This window comes from Pyrgilauda ruficollis, unplaced genomic scaffold (genome assembly GCF_017590135.1).
Source record: "Pyrgilauda ruficollis isolate IOZ18807 unplaced genomic scaffold, ASM1759013v1 scaffold61, whole genome shotgun sequence".
Lineage (NCBI taxonomy): Eukaryota > Metazoa > Chordata > Aves > Passeriformes > Passeridae > Pyrgilauda > Pyrgilauda ruficollis.
The window spans coordinates 388940-416884 of record NW_024527822.1 but is presented as its reverse complement, the minus strand read 5'-3'; the positions used below and the strand labels follow the sequence as shown (position 1 = coordinate 416884).

Below are 27945 nucleotides of genomic sequence, written 5' to 3'. Positions count from 1 at the left end.
AAACAAATAGGGTTTTATTCTAACCTCTGTGTTTGTGGGATTTAGAAATGGATCACAGGAAGAAGATTCATCTTGCTATTGCAGAGAAGATCCATAGGCTGAGAATCCTCAAATGCATCCTACCAAAAAACCCCAAAACAAACCACCAAACCACAACAATTTATAAACAGGCACAAATCAGCCCGTCATGGACTCTTATTTTATCTTGCCTTGCAGGTCAGTTCTTGAGCCATGAAGTTAAGCTTCTTCAGGAATCCCTAAACACGAGTGGTCAGGAGGTTGGGCAGAACCAAACGGAGGCGTTGAAGGCAAACCCTACAAACACCCTGAAGGTGAAGGGGCGGCTGGTTCCTGTGGTGTGGAAGCAGAGGAGGATCTACAATGGCCAGCAGGAAGTTGACTGCTGGTTTGCCAAAAACAACGCAGACAAACTGATCGATGGCAGCTACAAGGACTATTTGGCTTCTCATCCCTTTGACACAGGGACCAGCTTTGGGACAATCAACAGCCTTTAGGACTGGTCACAGCAATGCATTGCAGCACCATGTGGGGTACCGGGTCCCTTCTGAAGCCTTTACTAGGCAACTTATGAGTATTTCCTTACCTTTTGGTGCCAAAGAAACCAAGGATTTTGTCCTTGGAAATCAGCTGTCTCTCTTTCACGCTAAATGAATGTTCATCAAATTCCTGAAGAAAAAGAAGGCTGGGGGAAATGATGTTGTTAAAGGCATGATTGATGCTCTCCCAGTGGGAAGGGAGGGAAAAACGAGCCAGTGAACAGTGCAGAGGCTGCTGGCCTTAAAACAAACCCATGCAGGGATCTGTGCAATACACCCTGGGGCTGGTGAGTCACCCCACGAAAGGCAGATCATACAGAACAGTGCCTGTTGAGGTAAAAGGCTTTGCAAAGAAGCTGCTCCAACCTTGGTCCATGGGGAAAGGAGAGAAAGACAAAAAGAGAGAGGAGATGTGGGTGGATATTCATCTGCAGCGACCCATTAGCATCAAACAAAATCAAAACCTTAAATCAACAGGCCACAGGAGGGTATTGCTTTCCTGGTTAGTGGGACGAGGTCTGGATTTGCCACTAAACATGATGTTCCTTGAATCACTACAAACCCTTACAACAGTGGTGAAAACCTTGAAGGGGTTTATTGCTGTCATGGTGCACAGGCTGTGAGCTTAGAAAGAACCTCTGGTCCTCAGCAGAACAGAAGTGGTGCAGGCTCCCATTCCATGGAGCAGTTAATTCAACATAATTCAGTTTAAACAACATTGCAGGGTTCGTGATTTCTTGAGTCTTGACTCCCTCAGGAAGAAGCAAAGTTCTGCTCTGAGCTTCCAGCAGACCTGCCATGTCCTTGAGCATCACACCCCTTCTGCTCAGCAAAGATTAAAATTTCCTAAGGGATGACAACCCAGAACCCTCAACAGCTTGTGAGCCTACAAAGCAGCCTCTTGAATTTTGACTAGACAATTCTAGCTGCTTTTGTAATTAGGGAGCAAGTCTTTATTTATTCCAAATTGTCAAAAAATTTTCATCCTGATTTCCCCTGGCTTCTTCTCCTTCCTTACACTGCAGGAATTTGTGCGCAGCAGGAATTTGGCAGCAGGAGGTTACAGAAGGGTCTGCCAGCCACCCCCACTGCAGGTGGTGCTCCAAACCCAAAACTGCAAGGCTGTGGCGTGTTTTAAAGTGAGGCATCACTGAGCAATGCTATAGATCAGCCACAGGGGAGTTTTAGCAAAGAATTTGTCCAAAGGGGACTTGACAACCACAAAGACATTTACATGGCAAGGCCCAACTGAGCTCATGAATACTCTGCCTTTCCAGAACTGAAAAAGAGGGAGGCTGGGTGTGGAAGCATCTCCAGGAATTAAATGACATCCATGTGTTAGGAGAAAACAGTTGCCAGGGACCTACAGAAATAGGTTTAATCTTGACTGATTTTTTTTTTTTTTCTATTTAACAATTAAATCATATTGTTGCTGTTGGAGCTCCAGCTGCTGGGGGTGGGGTGGTGATTTTCCAGTTGCTTGATCAGCTCGTTAGTGCTCCAAGCACCGTGGCAGCAGAGCAGGTGGCAAGCATGGTTTCTTTACTCACACCATGTGCTGCCTGGAAACAGCCAAAAGCAACCAGCAAGATTTAACTGCACTCTGGAAGATCCTTACAGAGAGCTCAGTTAGCACAAAACTCATGCCAAGGCTTGTACTTTGGAACAGAACATAAAGAAGAAACTACTGCTTTGGGCACTGCTATCTTGAGAAATAGCTCTCCTGCGAGGGAGAGCTGAAGGCAAGACCTTCAGCACAGTCCTGAGTGTGGAATAATAACAGAGGTTTAATGCTCTGCAGTTTGCTTGTGGGCCAGAAAGAAATGAGGAAGAACAGCTGTGAAGTTGACTTCTGTGCCCAAGAAGAGAGTAGGAAGATCACCCACAGCCCACATCCAAACAACCTCCCCTTTCACTGGCACGGAGCAGACAGGAAAGTGCAGGGGATTTCTGGACACCCCAGGGTTTGGCAGCTGTTTCCATACTGTCCTTACTGAAACCTCCCCTCTCCTCCCACATTGTGCTGTCCACGTGCATTGCTAAGGGGAGGGACTGGCTCAGGCTCTCCCCTCATCTCCTCTGTATATAGACATGTATATAATATATATAAACACACACCTACTGCTAATAATTCAGGTGCATCATTGCTCCTCTTTCTCCTCCTCCAGCCAAGGAAACACATTTTTTTCTGGGCCTGAAGATAACAAGGATCAAGTCCAATGAAGCACCTGGAGCAATATACTCAAGGTCTCCTGAAGGCTCCAGTTATCCATTTCACAATAAATATTTTACAGTGAACACTGCAGTGAAGCTTTCATTTGGCAAAGATAAAACAAGCTTTGAAGCTAAAGTTTTGTGTGTGTTTTATGCTGCTGGACAGGCTCACGGTACCAGATGACTGAAAGAACCACTCATGAATTAAGAGTAAGTTGGGAATAGGTAATTTCAGTGGAAAATTAAAGGTCATTGATGTTCTTTAGTCTCTGTACACTTGGTAGGAGGCAAGAACAGATCCCAGGGTTCTACTCCCACATTGAAATGAGAGTTTAACCACAGACTTTAAATACAGTAGAATAGGACATGGGAAAACAGTTTGTGCTCCTGCTGACCCAAGAGCAAAGGCAGGTCATGGACTGTAAATTCAATTTTTTTCAGCTCTGAAGTGGGCTTCACAACACTTCCCTCTGTCATGAGGGGGGATATGTTCAGGCTTCCCCCTCAGAGCCCTTCATGCTGTCCCAGAGAGCTCCCAGACCTCTATGCAGTTATTGCGGTGAAGATGCATTTGTTCTCATCTCCAAGAAGGTCACAGAGCACTTGGATTCACAGGGATGTGCCCAGCGATTGCACATTGCTCAGACAGCTCAGGAATGAGCCTGGCTGAGCACTCTGGAGTGCAATGGAAACAATTGCACGGCACCATTGCAGAGAAGGGAAGGAAAAGGGCTGCTGGAACAGCACTGGCTACACAAGGGTTGAGAGGGAGAACCTTCCCCCACTTTTTACTTCTCTACTATTGCCAGTTGTGAACTTCTCAGACAGCCTCAACTAAGAGCTAAAATGAAAGTCATGTCACTCACCAGTCCAGTTTAGGTCAAGGACATTGCTTTGGCCAAATTTGCACTCTTCACCCATTGCAGAATTGCACTGTGCAGCCCCATAGCAAGAACAAAACTCCCAAAATACCAGTATTCCTCAAAACAGGGAGCCAGTTTCCAATAAGAAAGCCGTTTTAATATATTTCCAGTCAAAACCTTGCACAGCACAGGACTTATGCCAACCCTACCAGTGCAGAACCTCCCAGACAAGCAGAAGTTGTGTTGTGAAACTGACTGCACTGAGCAATATAAATAATCCATTCAGAGAGCTGTGTGCCATGTGTTCCAAAAGCCTTTTGATGTGCCAGCAGAAGTAGGATTTTGACCCTTCATTAAGGAAGAAAAACAAAAAAGGACTTAATTTCCAGAAAAAACAGTTTAAAGCTGCACAGCTGCAAGTGTAGCCAAGCGTGTCTAGTGCACTGAGGGGCATCCGAGACTTTGATTTGCATCTAAGGCTTCAAACCACTTTGAAGTCAGGAGAAAAACAACAAACCAAAACCCAAAAAAACTCCCACCAAATATCTTCTCATGCTCCAAGCTCAGCCTTTGCATCTAAATCCATCCAAGCTAGAAAATCCAAATCCTTTAATTTTTACTCCTTAATAAGGGCTGTTTTCTTGGGAAAAAATACAGGGGGAAAAGGAAAAATAAAAGAACATTCCCACCCATCACTTCAAGGGAGTTGTCTTGCAAGAAGCAAAGGCTAGCTAAGGCTCCAGTAGGGATAGCAGCCCAGTGGATCCTGGATCCCTGCTCCAAGGACTCTCCCCCCCATTTGGACTCTGGCTGGGTCTCTCCACAGCTGTGTCTCTGCATCCAGCCTGGGAGTGGGGTGGTGCAGCTGCTCTGTGCTCGCCCTCTCCCCAGGACAGCTGCAAAGTGTTTTGCATTTTTGTGTTTATAGACAAATACAGCTTGCTAAGAGGAAAGCAAACAGGGCAAAGCCCTGCACTTCACACTTGGAGGAGAAAGTGCCAGTCCTGGGGTGACCCAGGGTCTTTTCCAGCAGCTGTACCACCCCAGATCCTTCCCTACCCCCAAAACAGGGCTAGCTAATGGGGCTTCAGACACAGTTTGAATCAGATCCTGCAGAGATTTAATTTGTTTATTTTAAACTGAGTAAAAGGCGAGCTGTCAGCTTCCAGTAAACACTCCCTTGTAAGGTGCTGACTGGGATCCAGCTCTGAGTGTGTTCTGGAGCCCAGCACAGGCTGCTGCTGCAGGATCAGGGCTTTGCACTGAAGCAGCTCCTGCAACTCAACCACAGAAATCAACCTCTGTGGCTCAAGCTCTTCATCTTTAGGTTAGCAGACCAGCCCTGCAGCTCTGCTCCTACAATCTTACCTGGTCAGGAAAGATTTCAACAGCTCCCCTTCCTGCCTTTCACAGCGTCAAGGTTGTGCAGAACATTAAGCAAATGAAGGCATTTAATCTATGAAGCAATTTTAGGTCAAATATTTATTGGATTCCTTATAAAACAGTAAAAAGAATCTGATCCACTGGGACAAGCTTCCCAATTCAAGACATTTAAATACATATTGCAAACCATTTCTTTTGAGCATTGTGCATATAAAAGTGTCACAGTTCAGGTACTACAGAATACAGCCTTTTTTTTTTTTTTTTCCTTTTTCGATTAAAAAACCAGACAATATTTACATTTCAGTCTCTAGCCCTGACAAAAAAAAAACAAACAAAAAAACCAAAAAAAAAGTCACACCCAGTTGTCTAGCCAGGGAAAATCCATCCCTGTATCCCCAACCTCAACGTGCCTGCGTGTGGGGCAGACAGGTAAAGCAGATACTGCTCAAGCCTGTACAGGATGCACAGACAGCATCCACAGGACAACTGCAGGATAGGTCTAAGGTGAGGCAGGCAAAAGGATCTCTGTAGACCCACAAGGATCACCCCGTGTTTCCCACCCTGCCCTTCCTTGGCCAGCTCAAGGATCACAGCTGCTCCTTCCTCCACCTCCCTCGTCCCGGTGTTGTCAGATGACCACTTGATAGCTGGGCTGCTTCATCTTCTGGTTGGTTCCCCAGAGTCCTGAAATATCCTGATCGCTTTCAGACTGATCAAAATCCATGTCTGGAGAGAGCAATACCTAGAAAGGAGAACAGACAGATGCTGTTGGAGTCAAAGGTCCCAGAGCTTCTCAATACTGCTTGCTGAACAAGTCAAGCATTCCTAGAGGGGTCTGCTGCCAGATCCAATCCTCTCTGGCAGATGGGTAAGACCTCAAGGTCATCTAGACCATTTCTCCAACAACAGCCAAAGAGATTTGGGCACAGGCACCACAACAATCTGGTGTCCCGGTGCCCTTCCTTGAGAGCAGAACGGGCTGATGAAGGCTCTGATCCCCATGGGACAGAACTCGCACATGGATGTCCAGGCCTGGCTGAAGCCTCAGTGGAGCTGTACAAAAATTAGGCCACATATTTTGGGAACAGCTGTACCACATGTAGACCTTTTCCCAGGCCCCCAGCTGCTTGTCACCTCCACAGCTCAGCCAGAAGGGCAAGCAGGGCTACAGGCTCAGCTCCAGCCATGGAGCCAGCTCAGGAGGGGTGTCCTGGCCCGGCAGCACCTCATTTCTGCCTGGCACAGCAGCTCCTGGCTCAGTCTGAGTTGTGGGGGCCAAAGCAGAGCACTGACACCTCTCACTGGTGTTTGAGGTAAAAAAGCACATTTTTTTCTTGCTGGAGGACCCAAAGGAAACCCTACACCCTCAGTAGTTAACTCCACACCTGAGGCTACCATGGGCTGCTCTGAACTGGCTGCCATCAGCCTGGAGCTTTTGCAAGATGCAGACAGAGCCATGTGTGGGCATTTTTCAGCCACAGCCTCTGGAAGAGGAAAAAGGCCTGATTTTATCCAGAAGATGGCTGCACTGCCTGCAGAAGAGCTGAAACCCAATGCAAGGCAGCCAGCAAGTGCATGGATAATATTCATGGCTGGATAGGTTAGAGTCATTGAATCCTCAAGGTTGGAAAAGGCCTCCTGGGCTGAGTCCAACCATTAACTCAGCACTGCCAGGTTCCCCAGTAAACCTAAATGTCCCTGAGCACCACAACTACATGTTTTTTCAACATATCCAGGGATGGTGATTCCACCATTTCTCTGGGCAGTCTGTGCCAGGGCCTGACCACCTTTTCAGTAAAGAAATTTTCTTTAATATCCAATTTAAACCTCCTCTGGTACAACTTGGGCCTGTTCCCTCTTGTCCTGTTCTTGTTACCTGGGAGAAGAGACTGATCCCCACCAGGCTACAACCTCCTTTCAGGGAGCTGTAGAGAGGAATAAGGTCACCCCTGAGCCTCCTTTTCTCCTGCCTCCCCAGTTCCCTCAGCTGCTCCTCATCAGAGCTGTGCTCCAGACCAGGCTGTTCGCTCAACCCTGTCCTACCCACATCTCCTCAAACACCCACATCTGGCCAAGAGAATCCGCACTGCCACCACGAAGTCTCCCTGTGCCTGACTCAGCAGCCTTTCAGCTCCAAGACCCAAGTCAAAGGATGGTTCATGGACTTTCAGCCCAGTGCTCACACACAGACCATTCCCAACATCCCCAGAGCTCAGGATCCCTTGGGCAAAACCAGGAGCAGGGGAATCACTCCTATCTCTATCTCCACATATCTCCACACACAGTTGTGAATTAACATGCCCTCCACTTGTCAGCACTCAGGCAGCACCACAGGGCCAGTCACCACAGCAACAAAACCACTAAACAGGAAAAACACAACTCCAGTGAGTCAGTGACTTCAAAGCAGCCGAAGAGCCGCAGGGGAAGATTTCCTGCTCCCCACCCTCACACACACCCCAGCCCCTCCATCCAGGGCTGTTCTCCTCACAGTCACCCAAAGGACAGCAGCAGAGTGGATTAAGCTCTCTTGTCCCCCTCATTGGTCTCAAGGATTTTTTAATTTAATTTTTTTTTGCTTCAGGACACACACTGGAAGGTTTGCATCTCTCTCACATGAAGATTTCCTCTGTTTATCACATTAGTATTGTGATGCTGTTGGACCTGAAGAAATGTGTGTGTAATTACTCACAGGCAGCACTGTGAACTCACTGAGCTCTGGCAGGCTGCAACAGACTGCTTGTGGGGCCTGTTGAACTGGTGATTTGGGTGGCTTTCAGCTGGAAACTCCAATCCCCTTGCAGCCAAGCAGGGATGGTGACACGGTGCTGTGCATCCAGACCCATCCAGGCTGCTACCTGCCCACCACAAACTTCACAGAATTCACGGAATGACTGGGTTGGAAGAGACCTTCAAGATCATCAAGTCCAACCTAGCCCAAACACCTCACTTACAGGAAGCTACAGGAGCAACAGTCCCCCAGTAACCTTTCCACAATTCCCCAGGAAGCAACACCATGAGAGAGCACCTCATTGCCATGACAGCCACAGGACACAGCCTCAGACATCATCTGCAAGCCCAACTCTAATTTGGGAGTTTTCAGAACAACTTGGACAAGGCTCTTTCCCTGCAGACGCATCCAGGTCAGGATCGCAGTGGGGTGGTGGCACAGCTGGGACATGGTTTCCCAGTCCTGGGACAATGTGCTGCTGTCTCACTCAACACTCCTCAAACACCTCACATTCCACAGTGTGATTTACCATGAGTCAGGTGGGACAGTTTCCTTCCAGAAGCACCTCTATGTCCACCTTCATTTATCTTCCCTGTAAGGACCTGACACCTCAGCTCAACACAAGTTTGAGCTAATTAAAAATCAAAAATAAAATTGTTTCTCGGCTAAGCAACAGGCAAATCCAACTTGCTCTTGGACTTTCTAAGTGTTTCAGCATAAGTAAGCAGCACTGTATTGGTGTCCATCAGCATCTTCATCTAATGAATGCATAAATGCAGAGTTCCTTATGAAGGGAATTAGGCCAGGTGCTGAACTCCATCCTGACCAAAGGCAGGCCCTCATGCAGTATATCAACTTTCCTTCCAGCCTCACAGTAGCCTCTAATTTCACCTTAATTTTTCTCACAAGCACCACTGTTAGTGGACTTTTGCTTTAAGGGTTGTCTCTAAAAATGTAAGCCTTCAGGAAAGGAACAGAAACTCATCCACCTCCCTGGGGAAAAAAATAATAACTGAAAAAAGATCAAATAAAACATATTAAAACTGACTTGTTTTCCTGAGTGGAGGAAACAAAGAAATCACTGATAAGATCTAAAGTTCATGGGAGTTACAAGGACAAGGGAAAAAAGCCTCAGGTCAAGGGCAGGACACATACAAAGCAAAAATAAGGGCTTGCAGATGAATTAATTTCCCTCGGCTGAACAGCACTGGATGCAAACTGGCATTCAAGAGATCCTTCTCTATCCCATAAGAGGGGAAAAATATTACTCCATGAACATTTACAAGGCAGGGCAGGGCACTGAAACAACACAAAGCTTAAGACTGACATGGAAGGAAAGAAGGGTGAAATTCTTCCAACCAGAAGAGGGAGTTTGTCCCTTTCAGGGATTCAGTGTAAAAGAAGCAGCAAGAGCTCATCCTCTGGCTCACCAAAGCAGCTTTAAAGCCCACAAGACCTGCCACTTCCTTGGCTGCAGGCACAGACCCAGCAGGATTGCTGCTGCTGGGTTTCTTCTGGCTGCCCAGCTGCTCTACCAAGCCAAGGACAGAGCTGAGGTTTCCTTCTGCCCCTGGACAAAGCACAGAGCGTGGGCTTGTAACAGGTTAACTCCAGCCCACTCTTTCCATTCTCCTTCCTATCTCTCTGCCTCCTTTCCCAAACACAAACTGCTGGTTCATGTGAAAATAAAGACACTCCATTGGTGAGATAGGCAGAGGGCTGAAATTCAAGTCAGCAGTGAGCTGGGAGCTGGTGGCGCCTGCAGCGAGACAGCCCTGATGAACCCTGATAAACCTGGGGGACACATTAGCTCTGCCCTGCACTCCTCAGCCCCCCTCCCTCCTCCACTGGGCAGCAGGGAAACATGAAATTCCCCCACGTGAACAGGTGGTTAGCAGCAACAAGCCCAGAAAATGCTCATTTTCTGCTTTTGAGCCTAAATTCCAGTCAATCCAGCTGTAGGGCTCAGCCAGTCAACACGATCTTTAGTTCACAGCTTAAGAAGCTGACACCTGAAGCAGGAGCTTAAGGCTATTCCTCAAGGCCCAGTGCCAAGAAAGAGTTGGAAAACAAGTTACCCACTTCTGTATTTCTTCATAAACTTCCTTCTCTGCCCAAAATATTTGTCAGACCCGAGGCACAGGAACATGTCTGAACATGAAGGAGGCAATCCCTGCAGACTGGTGTGAGAAGACACCAGTCCCCTTGGTAGCTCCACTGCAGTAGATAGATCAGAGGGTTTCAGGATGAACAGATGACCTGCACATTGTTGAATTTCTGCTGAACTCTTCAGAGAAAAGCAGTCAGGTACTTGGAAGGTGAGAGAAACCTTTGACAGAAAGTGGCAGATTGTGGGAATTGTTTCCACTACTTGAAACTCCCAGCCTGTTGACCTGCCAGAAGAGGCTTTCTTAGCATCTGGAAATTAGCAGGTATTGTTCCTTCAGATTATCCAAAAACTGAGCTAGAGTCACCAAACACTTGCAGTGCTCCAGTGGAACAAGGCAGAGGTGCAGCTCCACCTCCATGGAGGAGCAGTTCCTGTGACACCATCTGTGACACATCCACGGCAGCCACCCTCTGTGAGCCTGGATGCTGCCAGGTTGGGTCCCAAAAGCTGTGAAGGAGGTCCTTGTCTCAAACAGAGATGTCACCTCCTCAGCTCTGCCTCTGAGCTGGGGTAATTCTGACAGAGCTTGGGCTTCAGGAACACATCCAGTGAGCAGGGCAGGGCTTGACCACCAGTGACCTCCCCGGAGCTGTTCATCCAGAGGCAGGGCCAGCAGGAGTGGCCCCATTGTCTCAACAGCTGCTCCCACCTGCCTGCCCTCCCTGCCAGAGCCAGGACTCCTCTCACACTGCACGAGCAGTGGCCACTTCGACACTGCACCCCTGGGACACAGCAGCCTTGGCTGCTGTGCAGACTGCCAAGCACACACTGTGAAAACGTTTCCACCTCTGTGTGCGCTGCAGTGTCACCAGTGATGGGCCATCCCATCTATCAGCACAAGAGCTGAGTTACTCCTTGTGAAAGAACTCTCAGAGAGCAAGAGCTATTTGTGTTCATCCTAAATTCCTCAGCAGGAGCTCCTCCAGGAGCCAGGCTGCGACTGCCAGAAATTATCTTATCTTGGTAAGTCTCACCAGCGAGCTGCAGGGTATCAGCAGTAGCACACAGAACACACTGAAACCAGGCCTGGGTGCCAGGAGAAGGAAGGGAATTCCTCCCAGGGACCAAGACCGTGGATTCTGCCCAAAGGTCAGTGAGAAGTAGACACCACCTCCCCAACAAACCCCACATGATTAAGAAGAACAAAGTCTGCTGGAACTGCAGCATTTCCTCCCCCACCATAACTTTCAGGCTCAGACTACACAAAACACAGCCTCCTCCAGCTAAGGGACAATAATCTGGATGAAAAAATACCAAATGCTGACAAAAATAGGATTCCCAGCTAAGCCTTGTCCTCTAAAAGGGATGCTAACAATTACAGAGAGGAAAGTAAGCTCTTCCCAACCAAAATTAATTACAATTAAATATAGCAAAGCTCAGAGGGACAGTTTTAGCCTGCACACGCAGATTAGTGCAGAAGCCAGCTCATCCCAAGACACTGTCATCATCCAGGGCAGTATTTCAGCAACACTGCCTGGGCTGTCACACTGCTCATGGTTAGAGTGAGTTTGACTTTGCAGGGTGATCACCCACATCCATGAAGCACCACCCCAGGTCCAGGCAATGTGATGTTCTGTTACAGGGCTGTGGTAAAACACACAGACCATCCCACAAATTTGCATCTTGGTCTGAAACAGAAGTTTGCATCCCTGGTCTTACCTGAGATTCCTCAGTCCTCCTGGCCCGAGGAGTTTCTGTGGATCCATTGATGTCTAGGGCATCCTTCTGCTTGTACTTCCTCATGATCAAGCTGTCTACAACCCAGAACATAATGGCCTTGGGAAGAAAGAAGTTACATCAACAGATTGCAGAGACCAAAATGCGGAGTCATTCAATCACAGATATTTCTTCTCCTCTTGGGTCCTCCAGACATCCAGCCTTGATCAACCTCGTATCTAAATCAGCCCTGCATCCATGGGGACTGGATGAGTCAAATTCCTTCAGTCCCTTCTTACACAAGTCCTCTTGTTTCCAGATTAAATAAAGACCACAGTAGGCTGAGTTTCTACCAGAACACAACCACTGAACCAAGCTCCATCCAAAGTTCATCTGCCAGAACCAGACCCTAATCACTTCTTTGAGGACCAGAATCTGCTTTCCAATGTGAGATTTGCTTTCCAGCCTGGGACGGTGGAGAGAAGCAGATCAATCCAACTTTGCCAGTGCTGCATCCATTGAAAAGTGCATGGGATGAGCTGGAACTGAGTTCAACTCCCTGCTTGTCCAGGGAGCATCTGAGTGTTAACACCTTGTTCCCACCACCCACCTTAGCAGGAGCTGAGCAGCACTCAAGGATTACCCAGAATCAGGGGAACCAGGAAAGAGCTGAGCTTTCAAGAGGTTTTGTCAAACTAGTTTTGAGAAGAACAGCAGTTCTGGGTAACCCTGAGCACCTTGTCTTGCTGTAATACAATCTGACATCCAGCCAAATGACTGGATTGCAAGGTCACATACCATCCTATAGGACATTAAAGTGCTTGGGGCATCCCCCATGCTGTTGAGATGAGCTCTCACCTAAGGAGACCCAGCTTTATTCCAAGAGGTGAAGAGTCAGTCCCACAGCAGCCCAGAGAAAGGGAAGGGAATTGGGAACAGAGACAGTGGCACTGACACGTTTGTGACTGACAGATTTCTTTACACACCCCTCCACCCTGTCCCAGGCACTTCAAGGCTGCCCCCAGCCAGTCCCTGTGCACTCCCATGATTGGTTTGGTAATCTCCAAACCAGCCCGCCCAGCACTTGCAGAGGCACCACTCACATTGACTATGAAAGGCACAACAAACATCACCAGGACGAGCTCCAGCTGAGGGTTCGGGATGTAACCCAGGAGGATCTGCTGAAGCTGCAGAGGAGAAAATATTTAGAACACTTAACATTATTTAGAACACTTTAGCATTATTTGAACAGCTCTGTTGCAAGATCTTTGATGAAAACTGCTTGTCCTCTTACATGAGCAGCCAGAGCTCTCCAGCCTGTGTTTCAACCCAGTCCTTAAAAGTTTACACAGGATATTCCCTTAGCCCAGCTGCCAAACACATGATTTTGTACAGAAACAAGTCTTTCAGTGTAACTATCCATGACAACAACTGGTGGGACTTCCCTTGGCTCCCTGGAGCTCATCTGCAGAACAAGGACACCAGCCATGAACTGTAATCATGGAGAGGAATCCAGAAGCTTCTCTGGATCTGAATTGGTGCTGCTGGAGAATTCACATCCAAGTGTGAGCACTGTAGGCTACTGGGTTTGAAGGACAACCCTTGAAGAGGTAAGTGCTCCCAGACTGCAGGGGATAACTCCTCAGTTACACACAGTGCCTGGTACCTCAGAGCCTGCTGAAAGAGGACTCCAAGCTGGAGTTACCCCTGACTCTCAGAATTAGGTTTTTACACCCATCACACCTACCGCCCAACAGGTAAGTGGCTAAAAGCCCCACAGGTTATTATTTTTATTTTTTTTTTAAATAAACTTTGGATCAACACAATTAACATTGCTGGCATACAGAAGCAACTGAGCAGGAAAAGACAACACACTACTCATATAGCACTTCCCAAATTAATCTCTAATCCCTCAGTTTAAGCACAGGATCATGAAAGACCAACATGGACTGACTTGACAGAATAACACAGAAATCCTCTGGCAGAACTGAAGGAGCTCAGCTGCCAGCCCAGCCCATTTTAGCCTTCCAAGAATGGGGAAGAAAATTAAACCATCATCTTATTCCATTAGCTTTTGACTAGCAAGAGAATACACCAGAAGCCAAACCATTATGAAAGTCATGTTTCCCAAAATTTAAGTAATAGCTAATGATTACAGAGTGATGTCAATAAGTGTGAAGATTAAAGGCCTTCAATAATGGGAACCATGAATCAGGCAAAGCAAAAAGAAACCACAGCAGCTACAGCTAGAAAAATACTGCTTACCTTTGTCCAACCAGGGATAAGCAGGACAAGGCTAATCACAGTCTTCTCAAAAACCATTATCAGCAAGTAGAGGATACACTGGCCAATCCAGGCAGCAGCTTGTGGAGGGTCACCTGGAAAAACAGAATATTAAATCTGGGACACAGGACAGGAGGAAACAGCCTTGCAGAAAAGTTGCTTGATACTGACCCTCTTCTCTACAAGGACCAGTCAGTACCTGCTCACTCTTGTATAAAATAAAGTAAATGCAAATGGATCATTAAAAATATAATATGCAATGTGCTCCCTGCCAAGCCTTATCCACACAGTTACCAGAAACAGTTTGAAAACTTCAAGTAACCATTTTCATTCCAAGCAGTGTAATTTATCAGGCCTGAAAAGAATTATTTCATTGTGCTGATGAAGTGAAGGGCTGGTTATGTGATATTGTCTGAGCAAGGGACAGTGGCTCCATCACCCCAGGTTTTAAAGCAATTCACTCAAAAAGAATCAATGCTAATTAAATATGAATGTTTCCAACGGGGCACTCACCAAGAAAGAAGGAAAAGCATATTTGTATTGTTAACAACAATGATGGTTCTGTATCTATTACATGTGCTTGCTTCAGCCCTCTGTGAGCACCGTGCCAGCTGGTATCACCTCCCCTGGCTCACCAGAGTATCTCAGCTCTGCAAAACCGAGCTACTGTATCTGGCTCAGGAAAGCTGCAGCATTTCCTCTTACCACTTAAAGACAAAGATAACCCCTGGCAACACTTGTTCCCAGCATAATCTGCCCGGGATTTGGGATTCCATCCGTGCAAAGGAGCACTGAGAGATGCCAACACTCAATGTGGTCAGACAGCAGCACGCTGGGAGCCTTGCTTCACTTTTGTCCACTTTTCCCCACTTTTCAGCACCTGTGCAGTTGGCACTGAGAGATGCTAATGCTCGATGTGGTCAGATGGCAGCAGGCTGGGAGCCTTGCTTCACTTTTGTCCACTTTTCAGCACAATTCTGTCGAGATGTGGCAGAGGGAGACAACACCAGCAGTCTGCAAAGGCACATTTATCCATACCAATAAAATTCTCTGGCCACAAAAACCAGCAGCACATGCTGGGATTTGCTAAGAGCGGGATCCAACCAAGCCCCAGCTCTGTGGGGATCAGCTTCCCAGCAAGTGCAAAACAGGTTTTCAGGTACATTTGTCCTTATTCTGTCATTTATTAGCAACATACCAGAATACCTGCCTCGTTGCAAAGCTACAGCTAAAAAGCTCAGGGAAGCTTTTGCTTGGTCCCTAGACCAACCCATGTGACAGATTTGCCCCATCTCCTTCCACAGTAGGGAAAGGCTGGAAGACTGGAGCTGAGCTCATTAAGTGCTGCTTTCCTGCAGAAAGCTGGTCAGAGGCATCCTCAGACTCAGCCTGATGTCTTTGGTGGATCAAGAGCTGCCCTGCTCTGTGGGTGGGAAAGGATTCTTCTTACAGGAAGTGTTTCTATACATAAATCTCAAGGAGAACCCACAAGACTTTCAGCCACACCATGCACCATGCGCCAGCCAGCAAAAAACTAATCTGCTACCTGGAGGCCAAAAAAACTTCGAATAAAATAGATGTCCTCCTCTTTTCTACAAGGAAAGGAAAACTCTAAACACAGCAGGGTGGGGAACTGGTCTGAATGACCTCTGCAGTCTCCACATCACACCTGTTGGGTGATTAAATGTATAATAGTCCCTCTGAACCCTTCAGTTTCTTGTCCCTGGTTCTAGCTGGGAGGTAACCCAGGACATCTCTGTCACCCTGATTTTTTAAGATTTTCTAAACCTTCTGATGTCTGCATTCTTGTAGCAAACTTTCTCACGCTCTCTATGTAAGCAACTTATTGTTTCGTATTCTTTTATGGAAGAGGAGAAATTTGATGAACTGTTGGTTTGTCCAGTGTCATTGGAGAGGTGGCACTTTCACCCTCCAATCCACTGTCACCTTTGGAAATCTGTAAATGTTGGAGTCAGAAAATAAACTTCCCTTTTTCCTGCCTTGAGAGCAGCAGCGTGTCTGCATTGTGCTGTCTCGTGCCTTATAGTGACACATCTCAGCTCTGCACATGGAGTCTAACACAAACCTCTCCCTCTAGCTTAGAGAACAGCCTCTGCTAAAACCTTCCTGCAGCCATCTCCCATCCTCGCAGAAATTCAGATCTTCCACCCCAAAGGATGCGCCCACTGAATTATGACTGCTCTCCTCCAGCAGCATTCCTAGTGCTCCCCACCACCTGCAAAACTTCCTTGGAGCAGCCCAAGAACCACTGGAGGCCGTGGCAACCTCACATAAATGTGTCTCATCCTCCACTGGTGTGTGGGAGCCCAAGTGCTGGGGAGCCAGAGCAGCAGAGCCTGAGGTATTTGAGCTGTTACCACACAACAGGATTAGTTTTAATCCAGGCTGCCTAATGCACCGAGCTGTCAGCACAGCCCACATGTTACTGCCAGACAGCTTTATTTACAGCCTTCTGGGGACTGCTGTGCACAGAGCAGGTAGGAAAAAAGCTCAATCACAGCCAAAGTGGAGGGTTCAGGGGGTTTGAGGAAAGGCAAGTATTTGAAAGCAATGGAAGTTGTACTGGGTGACAAGGTGGGGGTAGAAAAAGTCAATAAAAACTTCTTAGGAGATATTCAAATGGTACCTCCAAAACCAAGGGATCTAATTACCAGTGCCAAGTAGAGAGGGTAGGAAACAGCAGTAAACTCTGAATTGTGTGAAACGCTCAATTGGAGGGCAAAACCAGGTTTTTAGAGATGGGAATGTGATGCATCAGAGCAGCTGGATGGGTCTAGTGAACACCCCAGACCCTCTCTGGCATTTTCTCACCTGAACTAAAATGACTGAATCATAGAATGGCGTGGGTTGGAAGGGACCCCATGAGCAGGGACACCTCCCACTAGACCAGGTTGTTCAAAACCCACCCAACCTGGCCTTGATCACTTCCAGGGATGGGGCATTCCCAGTTCCCCTGGACAACCTGTCACATTGCTGAACCAGAGAGAAGTGAGTGCACAGCTGGAATCTGTCCCCAGTGTGCAGTGCCACTGCTCTGGATCTTTGGTCCCTGTGGATATTCAAACTGCAGGGAACAGTGTTGCTGTCATCCAAATTCAGAGGCTGCACCCCTGCTCAGAGCAAGGGACCCAAGCAGACACTCAGTCCCTGAGCAGGACCTTCAGCCCTCTCCTTACTTTTCCCCCCTGGCCCTAGGGGTGGAAAACCCCAGCAGGCTGAGGACAGGACAGCCCCTCAGGTTAGAGCTATTTCCAGCAGTATTTCCTCAAGCATTAGCAGCCAGCTCCCTTGACTGCTCCAGGATGTGGGAATATTTGTTATGGAAATTTTGTACAGCATCACCACAGGGCCAAAAGCAGCCTACACAGGTCCTCAGTTAAACTCAGCAGCTGGCACAGAGCATGTTCTCTTAGAACTAAATTTGACCAGCAGAGTTCAACAGGCCACTAAACAGACTTTGAAGGCCTCCAAGCAAGATGCCTTTCCATTTCCAGACACTGAACGAGCACAAAGCATCAGGCTTAGACAGCCAGTGACCACAGCTACCAGTCAACATCCAGATGGGCATCCAGAGGGACATTTTCCACTGAGAACACTCTTCCTCCCCCTCATTTCTTAATGCTCCTCTAGAAAGATTTACTTGCACATTGCAGGAAATCTCTCTCTCAATGCAAATTCATCACATTTACTTACTTAAAACAAATACTGGGGTATTTCTGAAGTAATCCTGGAGAATTACTGAGCACAATTAAAATGTCAGGGCACTGCAGCCATAGAAAGGTGTTCTCCAGGGAGCTGCTCAGTGCCATGGGAAGGGAGAAGAGAGCTGGACCAGTTTGGAGATGAGGCACGAAGTTCAGTCAGGCTTGATCTGCACACCCTGACTGTGTGAGCCAGCACATCCCCTGCTCAGCCTGTCCCAGCCCAACAGCACCTCCAAGAACTTGGGTATCCATCTCCCTCATCTTTTGAAGCTTTAGCTCTGCTTTGTTCTCCTCCCTGTGATAGTTCCCTACAGGGACAGTTCCTATGACCTGCTACAGCAATGGTGTGTTTGTGGAATTTCACAGAATCACCACAGAATGGTTTGGGTTGGAATGGACATTAAAAATATCACCTAATTCTAAACCCCTTGCCATAGGAGCTTCTCAGGGTCCCATCCAACCTGGCCTTCAACACCTCCAGGGGTAGGAGCTTGTTAGCTCTGAGCAGGTGTAAGGCAACCCTCACTCCCCAAAGCCCACCTGTGCCAAGAAAACACTTCCCCAGTCTTTGATCTTAGGAGCCAGGCATCCTGAAAAGAGACAGCACGTTCCAAAATGCAGTTTCCCGTGCTTAGAGGCAGTTCAGAGAGTAATCAAGAGCTTTTGGGCAAAAGATGGAGGAACATAAGCAAACAGGAGCCTTTGATTCACCACTAGCTGTAAAACAGGTCATTCCTGGCTGCAGCAGTGTTTGGCCATGAGCTCAGGCACAAGAGAGGCTGATCTCAGAATGCCCGTTCCTGGGTTTTTGGAAATATGGAAATAATTGATTTTTCTAAACAATTCTGGACAGTTGGATGCTTAAAATAGCAGCATAGATTTAAGTGCTTTCCCTCCCCTTTACTTTACTTCCCCATTAATGCAGCTGCACAGGGGGAGCCAGCCAGGGCTGTGGAGGCAGGAGGAGAAATCAGAGAGCAGGAGGAACTGCTGCAGCCCATACCAAAGGACAACTGCAGTGCTTTGCATCAGCTGCAGGGCTGCTGGAAACACACAGCTGTGACAGATTTTTTTTTTATTTTCCCCTCCAAGCTGATGCAGGAAGATGGGTACTGGTTCTACTGGACAAAACCACAACCCTTCTGTTCTGATGGCTGCAGCAATGGCACTGACTGCTGTTTGCAACATGGATTTGGTGCTCCCCTGGCTTTCTCCTCTGCAGGATTTATGTAACTTCCCTCAATTCTCCTGAGGAGCAAAAGTCTGGTAGAGCAATTAGCCCAGAAAATGAATCATATTCCTGGAGCCTGCATCAAACTGTACAAAGTTTACAAGCGTCTTCCCAACTGTTTTGGAAGTTACTTAACACCAGAGATGAGGGCAGGAGTGTTTTCCTTCCCCAGCCCTGCCACAGGATTGCCTTGGACATGTCACTTGGCTCCCACCTGTATTTTCCACTGGGGTCACTCTGGCCAGAGACCTGCACCAAAAACTGTACTTGATGGATAAGATATTTAACCCCCAATCCAAGAACCAAATTCAACCAACAGCACAAACTTGTTTTTTACTAATGAAAGCAAGATTTTCTCAAAGGAGTGAGCTGTTTCTGTGGTCCAAGCCAGCCCTAATGAGGGGCCAGCTACAGCTCAACAGAAGTTCATCCCTGCTCTGCCAAGAGACTTTTCATGTTTTTTGCTTCTGCTCATCTGCAGACGTGGCGCACGAAGCTGAGGCTGTGTCCTGAGGTGGTTGGGCTTCCAGTCCTTTTTGCTCCAAAGGGGAAAAACTCCCAGTTCCTGAACTAAGAATATCTGCATTCTTCTGCTGTCTCATCTGACTGACTGATCCATTATAAAGGAGGAGCTATAAGGAAAAATACAAAAGGTATTGTCCCCACCAAACGCCTGCTGTCAGGATGCTGAAACTGCTCTGGAGATCAGCCTTGAAAGCCCCTCTCAGGTCAGAGGGGAGCCAGCCCTGCCCACCTCATCTCATTCCCAGTGTGTAGCTGCTTCTGCTGCCTCACAAACCCAGCCAGGCCCTTCACCCTCTGCCACGACCCATCTGCACAGCCTGAGTAAATTCACAAGGCACTGGGGTCTCCAAACTAATCCCACCTGAGCCCAAGTTTCACCAGCTCGGATGCCAGACCAGCTACTAAAAACACAAAAAGATCAGACTAACTTCAGAAAAGACTTCATGATTAACATCTTCATGGCAAGACTGCAATTTTTATGAATAAGATGTATTTTCTGAAATAGGACAGAATCCATTTACATTAGATGTAATGTAAAATAGGCAAAGCATTAATTTTTCCCTTTCCCGCAGCTTCTCCAGCAAGCTGGCTCTGCTCTTTTGGAAGGGAGCTGCTACCCTCTAGTGGGGCTGGCTGAGAGCAGCTTTTTGGAAACGTTTTCTCCATCTCAAGGCAGGAATTGAAAGAGAAAGAGGCCATGCTTGAGAACTCAACTTTTGGGGTCACACTGTGCCCTGGCTGATCCCTACAGCTCAAGGCAAATACAAGAAAAACTCCATATTCTGAATGGGAATGATAGGTAAAAACCCACAGAAAAACCCCAAAAAAAGAACCCTACACAACTCAATTTACCACACCAATGTCCTGAGGTATATTGTACATCCAAGGAAATGTTCAGCTTTTCCTCACCTGCCACACTCCAGTGGTTCCAGCATTTAACTCACCCTCATGAGCTCCCTGAAGAAGGGATAACAGCTGCTCCCATTTCAGCCCCAGACTGGAGCTCCTGCCATTTTTTGCCCCCATTTCCAGCTGGGAGCACACCAACCCCCTCTGGGCAGAGCAGGTGGCACCTACCATACTCCCCAAAGACCAGGTATGTGTATTTCTTGTGCTGCACGATCCAGGAGACAACTTTCACACCCAGCCAGATCAGCAGCATCCCCAGCGTGGCATCCAGGATGAAATTAATTAGGTAGCTAAGAGCAGAGGAAAATTCAGGTGTCAGCTTCAGTGTTCTTAAGTATCACTTAAAATCTTTAATTTCATAATGGAAATGAATTTAAAAACACCAAGATTTTAAATAAGCCTGCTTAACAATCCAAACTTGCTTTCTTTCTCTTTCATTGCATTTTCCTAAGGCTTACCAGCAATTTCTTAGTTTAAAAGCTTCTTCAGGAGAGAAGGGACAGGCTCCAACTCTCTGGCACTGCTCATTTATTCATACAGCAATAAATACTTCTTAAAAGTTACACCACCCCCCCCCCCCCCCCCCCCCGCCCCCAAAAAGGAAACTTTCCATTTGCAGTATCTTTTTTTTCTAATAAAGAAAAAATGAAATCTCAAGTTTCAGAGGAAACAAAACCAAACTGTTCCCAGAATTTCATGTGAGAAAATGGCAGCTTTTTGGGCACCACAGCTGCTCTACAAACTGGGCAGCAGAAGAGGCATAAAGTCCATTTTTCTGAGCAGCTGCAAGAGGCTCCAAAAACAGAGACACAGACTGAGAGGCAGGTTTTGGGAGAGGTGATGGGCCCTGGCTCAGCAGCAAGAACCCCGAGGTCCCAAAAAGCTCCAGTTCAGGTCCCACTGCAGAGCCAGGAGCTGAACCCATCCCTGCCAGGAGATTCTGGCTCAGTGGATTTGAGTTCTGCAGCTCTGGAAGTTGAAGTGTCACTGGGCAGAGTGCCAGAGGCAGGAGACCTGCAGGGACCTTCTGGGGATTGCAGGGTCCAAGCTCTAATCCAGGGCTTGGAGTTTTAATGAACTCCAAAAAGAAAAGAAAAAAAAATCACATAGATTAATGTCATTTTTTCATGCAGTTTTCCATTATTGAAATATTTTCTGCCAGATTTCTACAGGAGGAAGAAAATGCCAAGCACAAGGCTACAGCAGTGAACATTTCCTTTTCCAGAACTCGATGCTGCCTCTGAACCAAGAAACTGAAAACAACAATCTGCTTTTGATATCCACTTTGAAAGCATAACATTAAGTTTTTCTACATCCAAAAACTCAGAGTGGCTTTTTACAGCTTCCAGCTGCTGAAAATCAGAGCATTCCATACAAACATGGAGCTCTGGTGGTTTATTCTGGGCAGGACACGGAGTGTGAGCCTCAAAGCCCAGGGACAGGGCTGGAGGGTTTTAAGCTGCTTCAGGATGACAAGTCAGGCAGTGCAGGGAAACATAAAACACACATCAAAAATAAACAACACACCCAAAGGGCACAGTGTAAGCATGAAAGGGTTTATTTTAAAACACTGTGTGGTTAAAAAAAAAACAACAATACATCATCTGAGAGGTTATGCGCAGCCCCAGCCAAACTTGAGTCTGCTTAAAGAAACATATCAAGGTGCAGAACTTGAATACAAAAAAAGGAGATGGGCCAGAAGGTTTTAAGGAGCATTTTGAAGCCTAAAGGAGTTTCTCAAAATGAGATGAGGTTAATGCTGAGACTAAATTTTTATCTGCAAAGTGTCTGAAGTAAAGGTGGCATTTCCACGTTTAGTCTCAAGTTTGGTTTAGAAATCCCCCAAACAGGACCAGCAAAGAAGACAACAGAGACCACAAAAACAAGCTCAGCAGGGTTTATCCCCATGCAGTGCTTCAAATGGATCCGTTTCCACTGTTCATGACACAATTCTCCCTCTGACAGATGTAGGGCACTAAGGCAAGAGCCTTGTGTACTTACAGAGAGCAAGGGTCCTCCTCAGTGAGATCAGACAGAAAAACATTGGCAAAGTGGATGAAGAGGGCACCTATGGCTTGCTTGGAGGTATCATAAAACCTGGGGGAAAAACCAAGATTTTCTGAAGGAGTTATGCAGGGAATTTTATTTCTAGGGAACACCAGATACTTTATGGAGATTTCCTTGGGAAGCAGCAGCACATTTCATTTAACAATTAAATGTCATACAGGACACACAGGGGGCCTAGAAGATAGTTAGTGTAAGAGGGAAAAAAATATTATAAACACCGTTTTTTCAAGTTTCAAATGAGAAAATCTCACCATATCCTCCAGGGACGCCGCTCTGCCTTTGGCTCCTTAAATCGTTTTACTGCAAAGAGAATCAGAGAGGTTCCATCACCCACATGAACCCTCCATGTGTGCAGCCTGCACTGCAAAAGCAGCCCAAAAATCCTGCAGGAGCCTCAGCATTTGCAAGTTTCAAGCTGAGCAAAGCCAAAGGACCTCCCCAGGGCAGTGGTGGAATCACTGTCCCTGGAAGTGCCCAGAAGACACAGATGCTGTGTTTAGGGACACGGGTCAGGGTTGGGCTGGGCAGTGCTGGGTTAATGGGTGGGCTTGATGATTCTGGATGGCTTTTCCAGCCACAATTATTCCATTTTTCTGCTCTCTGGCCTGGAGCAAACCCACCAGAGGTGCACCCAGGGGTCAGCAGGATGGACAGGAGAGGTGCTTGGAGAGAGGTGTGTGCTCCTGGCACCCCTCAGCAACAGCATTCCTGTGCCATGGGACCTAGGGAATGCTGAAGGAGGGGGTCATCACTACCTGCCAGCCCTAATAATCCTTCCAGGCAACCTGGAATTACAGTGACAGCGAAGGAACTCTTCATTGCTCGAAGCACACAAGGTCAGGTAACTGCTCTGCTCTCTCCAGCTGTGTTTGAGCACTCAGGCTGCTCCCAAAGGGCAGCCTGGGCTCCTTCCCCTGGGAAATGCCTTCCTGATCCAACATGGAAGGATGCAGGGACTTCCCCGACAGGAGCCTTGACATTTCAAAAGTGCAGCTTTGTGCTGCTTTTACTGGCAAGGTGACAGGGCAAGAGATGAAAAGACAAGGGTGAAAGGACAATGAGGAACTTTTTACAACTAAAATAAGAGATATTTAGGTGGGAGACTGGGGAGAAATCTTTACTGTGAGGGTGGTAAGGCCCTGGCACAGGGTGCCCAGAGAAGCTGTGGCTGCCCCCAGATCCCTGGAAGTGTCCAAAGCCAGGCTGGACAGGGCTTGGAGCAGCCTGGGATAGTGGGAGGTGTCCCTGCCCATGGCAGGGGGTGGAACAAGATAGTCTGTAAGGCCCCTTCCAACCCAAACCATTCTCCAACCCTGTGATCTCCCCTGATCCCAGGATTTAGTCAGGCACATGCAGGATTTGGTGCCAGTCTCAAATCCACAGGAAACCAGCACTGCTACGCCCTGATCCATTATTCCAGTGATGGGTAACAAAACACCAGTCAAGTCACACCAGCCACTGCTGCAGCAGCTTGTGCTACCCCTGTCCAGAAAATACCACCAGTTTCCCTCATCCAGCTGAATCCCACCACGAGATAGTCCTGCAGCAATGACTTCCATCAGCTCAGACAAGATCTATCATCACTGATGCCCTTCAAAAGCCAATTTCATTTCACCTACCCACAAGCATCAGAGTCATGGACCAACCAAGAGCCCAGAAGTGTTTAAAGCAACCCTCAGCTCCTGGGGGCAAAGAGAAGCTGTTGGAGGGGTCTTCAGGCCACCAGGCCAGCCAGCTGACCACTAGCCCAACCACAGGAGCACCAGGGGTGATTTTGATTATTTTCTTAATGAGAAGTGACATGTTATGTATCCCCAGCCACTCAGGCTAGAAACGCAGTAATTCAGCGTGATAAGATGACAAGTAAGAGGTAAGAAGTTAATGGTGTGGTGCCTTGTTGAACACAGCTTGTCATGCCTCATTAGATTTAAGAGAGTTATCTGAGACTGTGTAATTATCAGAGACAGTAAAACTGTTGTATTAAAGATAAAAGCTAGTATTATAGAGAAATAATTAACTGCTTAATAGGGCATTTACTGTGCAGAGCTGCAGCAGGCTGTCTCCAAATTAAACCAGAAATCCAGCCAAGATTACCAGAGCTTAAACAGGGAGCAGAGTTGTTTGGTAGCTGTGACCCAGGGTTGGGGGTGGATGTTAAATTCACAGGAGCAGCACCACATCTCTGAAGACTCCAGGAGATGATGGAGCCCTCCATGAAGCAGCACTTTGTGCTCAGTGAGCACAGCAGAGCTCTGGAGACCAAGCAGCAACTGCAAAGCTTCCCTCCCCTCTTCCAAATGCTACAGAGAGCCAAGCCATGGCATGCACAGGCACAGGCTCAGCTGGATCAAGCTGGAGAAAGGCTAAAATCTCCTCTGTTCTTCTCAAAATCTGTTTCCAATCACTGCAGTCCACTCAGTTTTCCACCAGCTGTAGGTGGGTTTGCTACCCTGGCTCAGACAGACCAGTCCATCCTTAATATTTACTTTAAGGGAAGTTATGCATGCATCAAGGAAAAGAAAATGTGATATTTGAGTTCTAGCATCTACGACCAAATTAAACTCCATAAAAACACCTGAAACAAATTAAAAATGCAGTTTACTGCACACAGAGCTGCACAAGATGGAAGAGAACCCCCATTCAATTAGGCTGAAAATGAGACTGGAATGTAGCTGGTCTATATCAGAAGGCATCAGGAATTTGTCTTCCCAGCCACAGTATTGAATATTTTAATGCTGCTTCCCTTCTCAGCTGCGTCCATGTGCAAAGCAAACTGCCTTGTGCAAGGAAGCAATCTTACTGCACATCTTGGGAAGGAATTCTTCCCTGTGAGGGTGAGGAGACCCTGGCACAGGCTGCCCAGAGCAGCTGTGGCTGCCCCTGGATCCCTGGAAGTGTCCAAGGCGAGGCTGGACAGGGCTTGGAACAACCTGGGATGGTGGAAGGTGTCCCTGCCATGGCAGGAGGTGGAGCTGGATAATCTCTAAGCTCCCATCCATTCTGTGACTCTGAGATTTTTAAGAGCCAGGAGAAGGGGACCCAGGTCTGTCCCACTGAACACGAGCAGAGCAGCACTGGGATGTGCCTGCCTTCTGCAGGGTCTGCCCTCACAAGCTCCCACTCTGCCCCTGCTTGGCTCCAGCTGCTGCAGACAAAAAGCTGTGAAGCTGAACCAAAAGGGAAGGAAGATGGGTGACAATTTGAGAGATCCCCTGACCACAGCAGAGAGAGGGTAGGGCAGGAAACAAAATACTTCCCAGCCCTTCCTCTTCAGCCAAGGACAAAAAAGATTATACATGCTTGAAATCCCCTCAGAGCCACCAGGCTGGGTGGGAGCTGAGGTCTGAATGAGAACCTGTGAAAAGTTAAAAGAAAAAAAAATTGCTGGAGTCTGTCAACATAGATCTGGAAACAGCCAGAAAGCTAAAAGATAAAAGCACAGTGACAGCTGTCCTCACTCTTTTTCCAGGGTAATATAGAGGTTAATATTCCTTATGCTGTTCTCTTGATGCATCAGAAAGGGGACAGACAGCTTTGCTGCCCTACACAAAGACAAGAGCTGTGAAGTTACCAGAGCTTGTCACAGTCAACGTCCCACAGCCTACTTCTGCTTTTAAACAAATTCTCTGATTCTAATAATTGATTAAGACAAGGACAGTAGCAACAGCAGCCCTATTCCCTTGTGCTCTTCCTCACCCACACTGGAACATCCTCCCTGCATCCCCATTGACCCCACACTGCATTCAGGCACATCTGCTGCAGATTTGTGCACCAGCACAGGTATAAAATAAACCCCCTGATTTAAGCAGAATTAGCTGCAGCATCAACCAGCTGCTGATCAGCAAAACAGTCTACCAAGTCAGGTTTCTACAAAATTATAGGGGGAAACTTATCTCCCTAGGATATGGTTAGACAGGCTTGGCTGAGAGCCAGACCACCTCCCTGACAAATCTTACTGCAACCAACCACAGGAGTCTGAAGCTGAGGTTTGGGAGGGAGGTGTTGACTCAACAGACAGAACTTTTGGGATTTGATTTACAGGGATTCAAGCCTAACCCCTCTGAGCTCAGCAGCAGGCCTGGGGGATGGATACTGAAAAATGAACCTGACATGAGAAGCACTTACAGATGTATTAATACACCTAAATTGTGAAAGGTCCATCAAAAATAAAGTCTGAAATGCCCCAAACTGGTGACACTGCTACCTGCATTTAAGAGGGGACTAAAGTGACTGCCATAAACCCCATCTCCAGGGCCACATCCCACTAGCAAGAGGGTCAGAACTTTATTTCTGACCTGTGCCAAAAAGAACTCAGAGCTACTGTACCAGGGAGGAAACAGAAGCTCTTCCCCTGCCCAACCTCTGTGTTATTTTCAGCAGTACAGTCTCCAATAACACATCTCAACCTATTTTGCAGGACACGCCCTTTCCCAGGCTCTTTCCAAGCCCCAGGCAGGAAAGAAGCCAACATTCAGGATACAGAGCCAAAACCCTGGGGTCTGCACTATTCTTAGCCTGAGCATGCAGCCACTCAGACAGCTCGACCCCAGACACAATGGGAGGAAGAAGCAGCAGCCACTGTTTGCAGAGAGCAGCCAACATGCTGGCCAGAAAAGCGTGAAACTTGTATCCCCCATCAGTTCAGGGAGCAAAAGTTCTGGTTTTTCTCCTCAAAACAGCTGCCAGTGGTTTGATGGCACGGACTGCTGCTGACTTCCATGCTCAGGTCTGCACTAGGTGTATTCTGTCATTCCCTCCCAGAGAGCCGTGTACCAGTGTTAGGAGAATGAAAGCACCTCTAGCAGAACTGGCAGAGGAAGGAACATAAATTGAGACGGTGTTCATGGAATCACTGAATGGTTTGATGGGAAGGGTCTTTAAAGATATCTCGTTCCAACTCCCTGCCATGGGCAGGGACACCTTCTACCAGACCAGGCTGTTCAGGAGCCTCAGCTGGAATATTCATCCTTCTGGAGACTCCAACTGCCCCAATGAAGGCCACAGAGGACCCTGGCACGGTTCTCAGCCTTAAGCTCTACCCTTTGTGTCTTATTTGTACACAGATTTTTAAAGCTGTTATTCTAGCCAAGTGCCAGGTGGTCCCCAACCAAAGCTGTGAGATAACAACCATCAGTTGTGCTTTGCACATTGAGAACAGAACATAATATTTGCTGACACACTGGGTCCTACAGGACTCCTGGACTGAGGCTGGGCTCATACTCAAATTCAGAGCATCCTGGAGGAGGCAGTTGTCACTCCATCCATACAAAGCATCACTACATTGCAAGCCAGTCCCTTGGAAAATGGAGTTTAGACAAGGAAAGATAAAAGTAAGACCATAAAATCCAAGATCACTAAGAGAACACCACCTGAAGAATGAACTGATGCACAAGCAGTTATTATAGAATCATAGATGGTTTGGGTTGGAAGGGACCTTAACCATCATCTACTTTCTATTCCCTTTTAGCATTAAAGACAGCATTTTATCCAAACCCAACTTTTATCATTAAAGTCTCTCTGCCATACAGTTCTCTTACAAATTCTGTTTAAAAAAACAAGCTGTAAATTTAAGAGACTCCTTAAAGCTTTGCACGCTCCATCTCATAATTAGACTAATTTCCCTGTACAGTTTCT

The 27945-nt window shown here is 47.3% G+C and overlaps 2 protein-coding genes across 2 annotated transcripts in view; one reads left to right on the top strand and one right to left on the bottom strand.

Moving 5' to 3' along the window:
• Positions 1–2855, top strand: part of ITIH5 (inter-alpha-trypsin inhibitor heavy chain 5) — a 44963-nt gene extending 42108 nt beyond the window's left edge. Inside the window, exon 14 of the mRNA XM_041483801.1 lies at positions 217–2855. Within this exon, the coding sequence (XP_041339735.1) occupies positions 217–515 (299 nt within the window). The 3' untranslated portion in view covers positions 516–2855. The remainder of the gene's footprint in view (positions 1–216) is intronic.
• A 2260-nt stretch (positions 2856–5115) lies between these two features.
• LOC121362335 (store-operated calcium entry regulator STIMATE-like) overlaps positions 5116–27945 on the bottom strand; it is a 28609-nt gene continuing 5779 nt past the window's right edge. The window contains exons 2-8 of the mRNA XM_041483747.1: positions 22563–22611; positions 22246–22341; positions 20413–20534; positions 13837–13949; positions 12675–12758; positions 11575–11691; positions 5116–5759 (exon numbers count right to left, since the gene is read on the bottom strand). Coding sequence (XP_041339681.1) covers positions 5646–5759; positions 11575–11691; positions 12675–12758; positions 13837–13949; positions 20413–20534; positions 22246–22341; positions 22563–22611 — 695 coding nt within the window. The 3' untranslated portion in view covers positions 5116–5645. The remainder of the gene's footprint in view (positions 5760–11574; positions 11692–12674; positions 12759–13836; positions 13950–20412; positions 20535–22245; positions 22342–22562; positions 22612–27945) is intronic.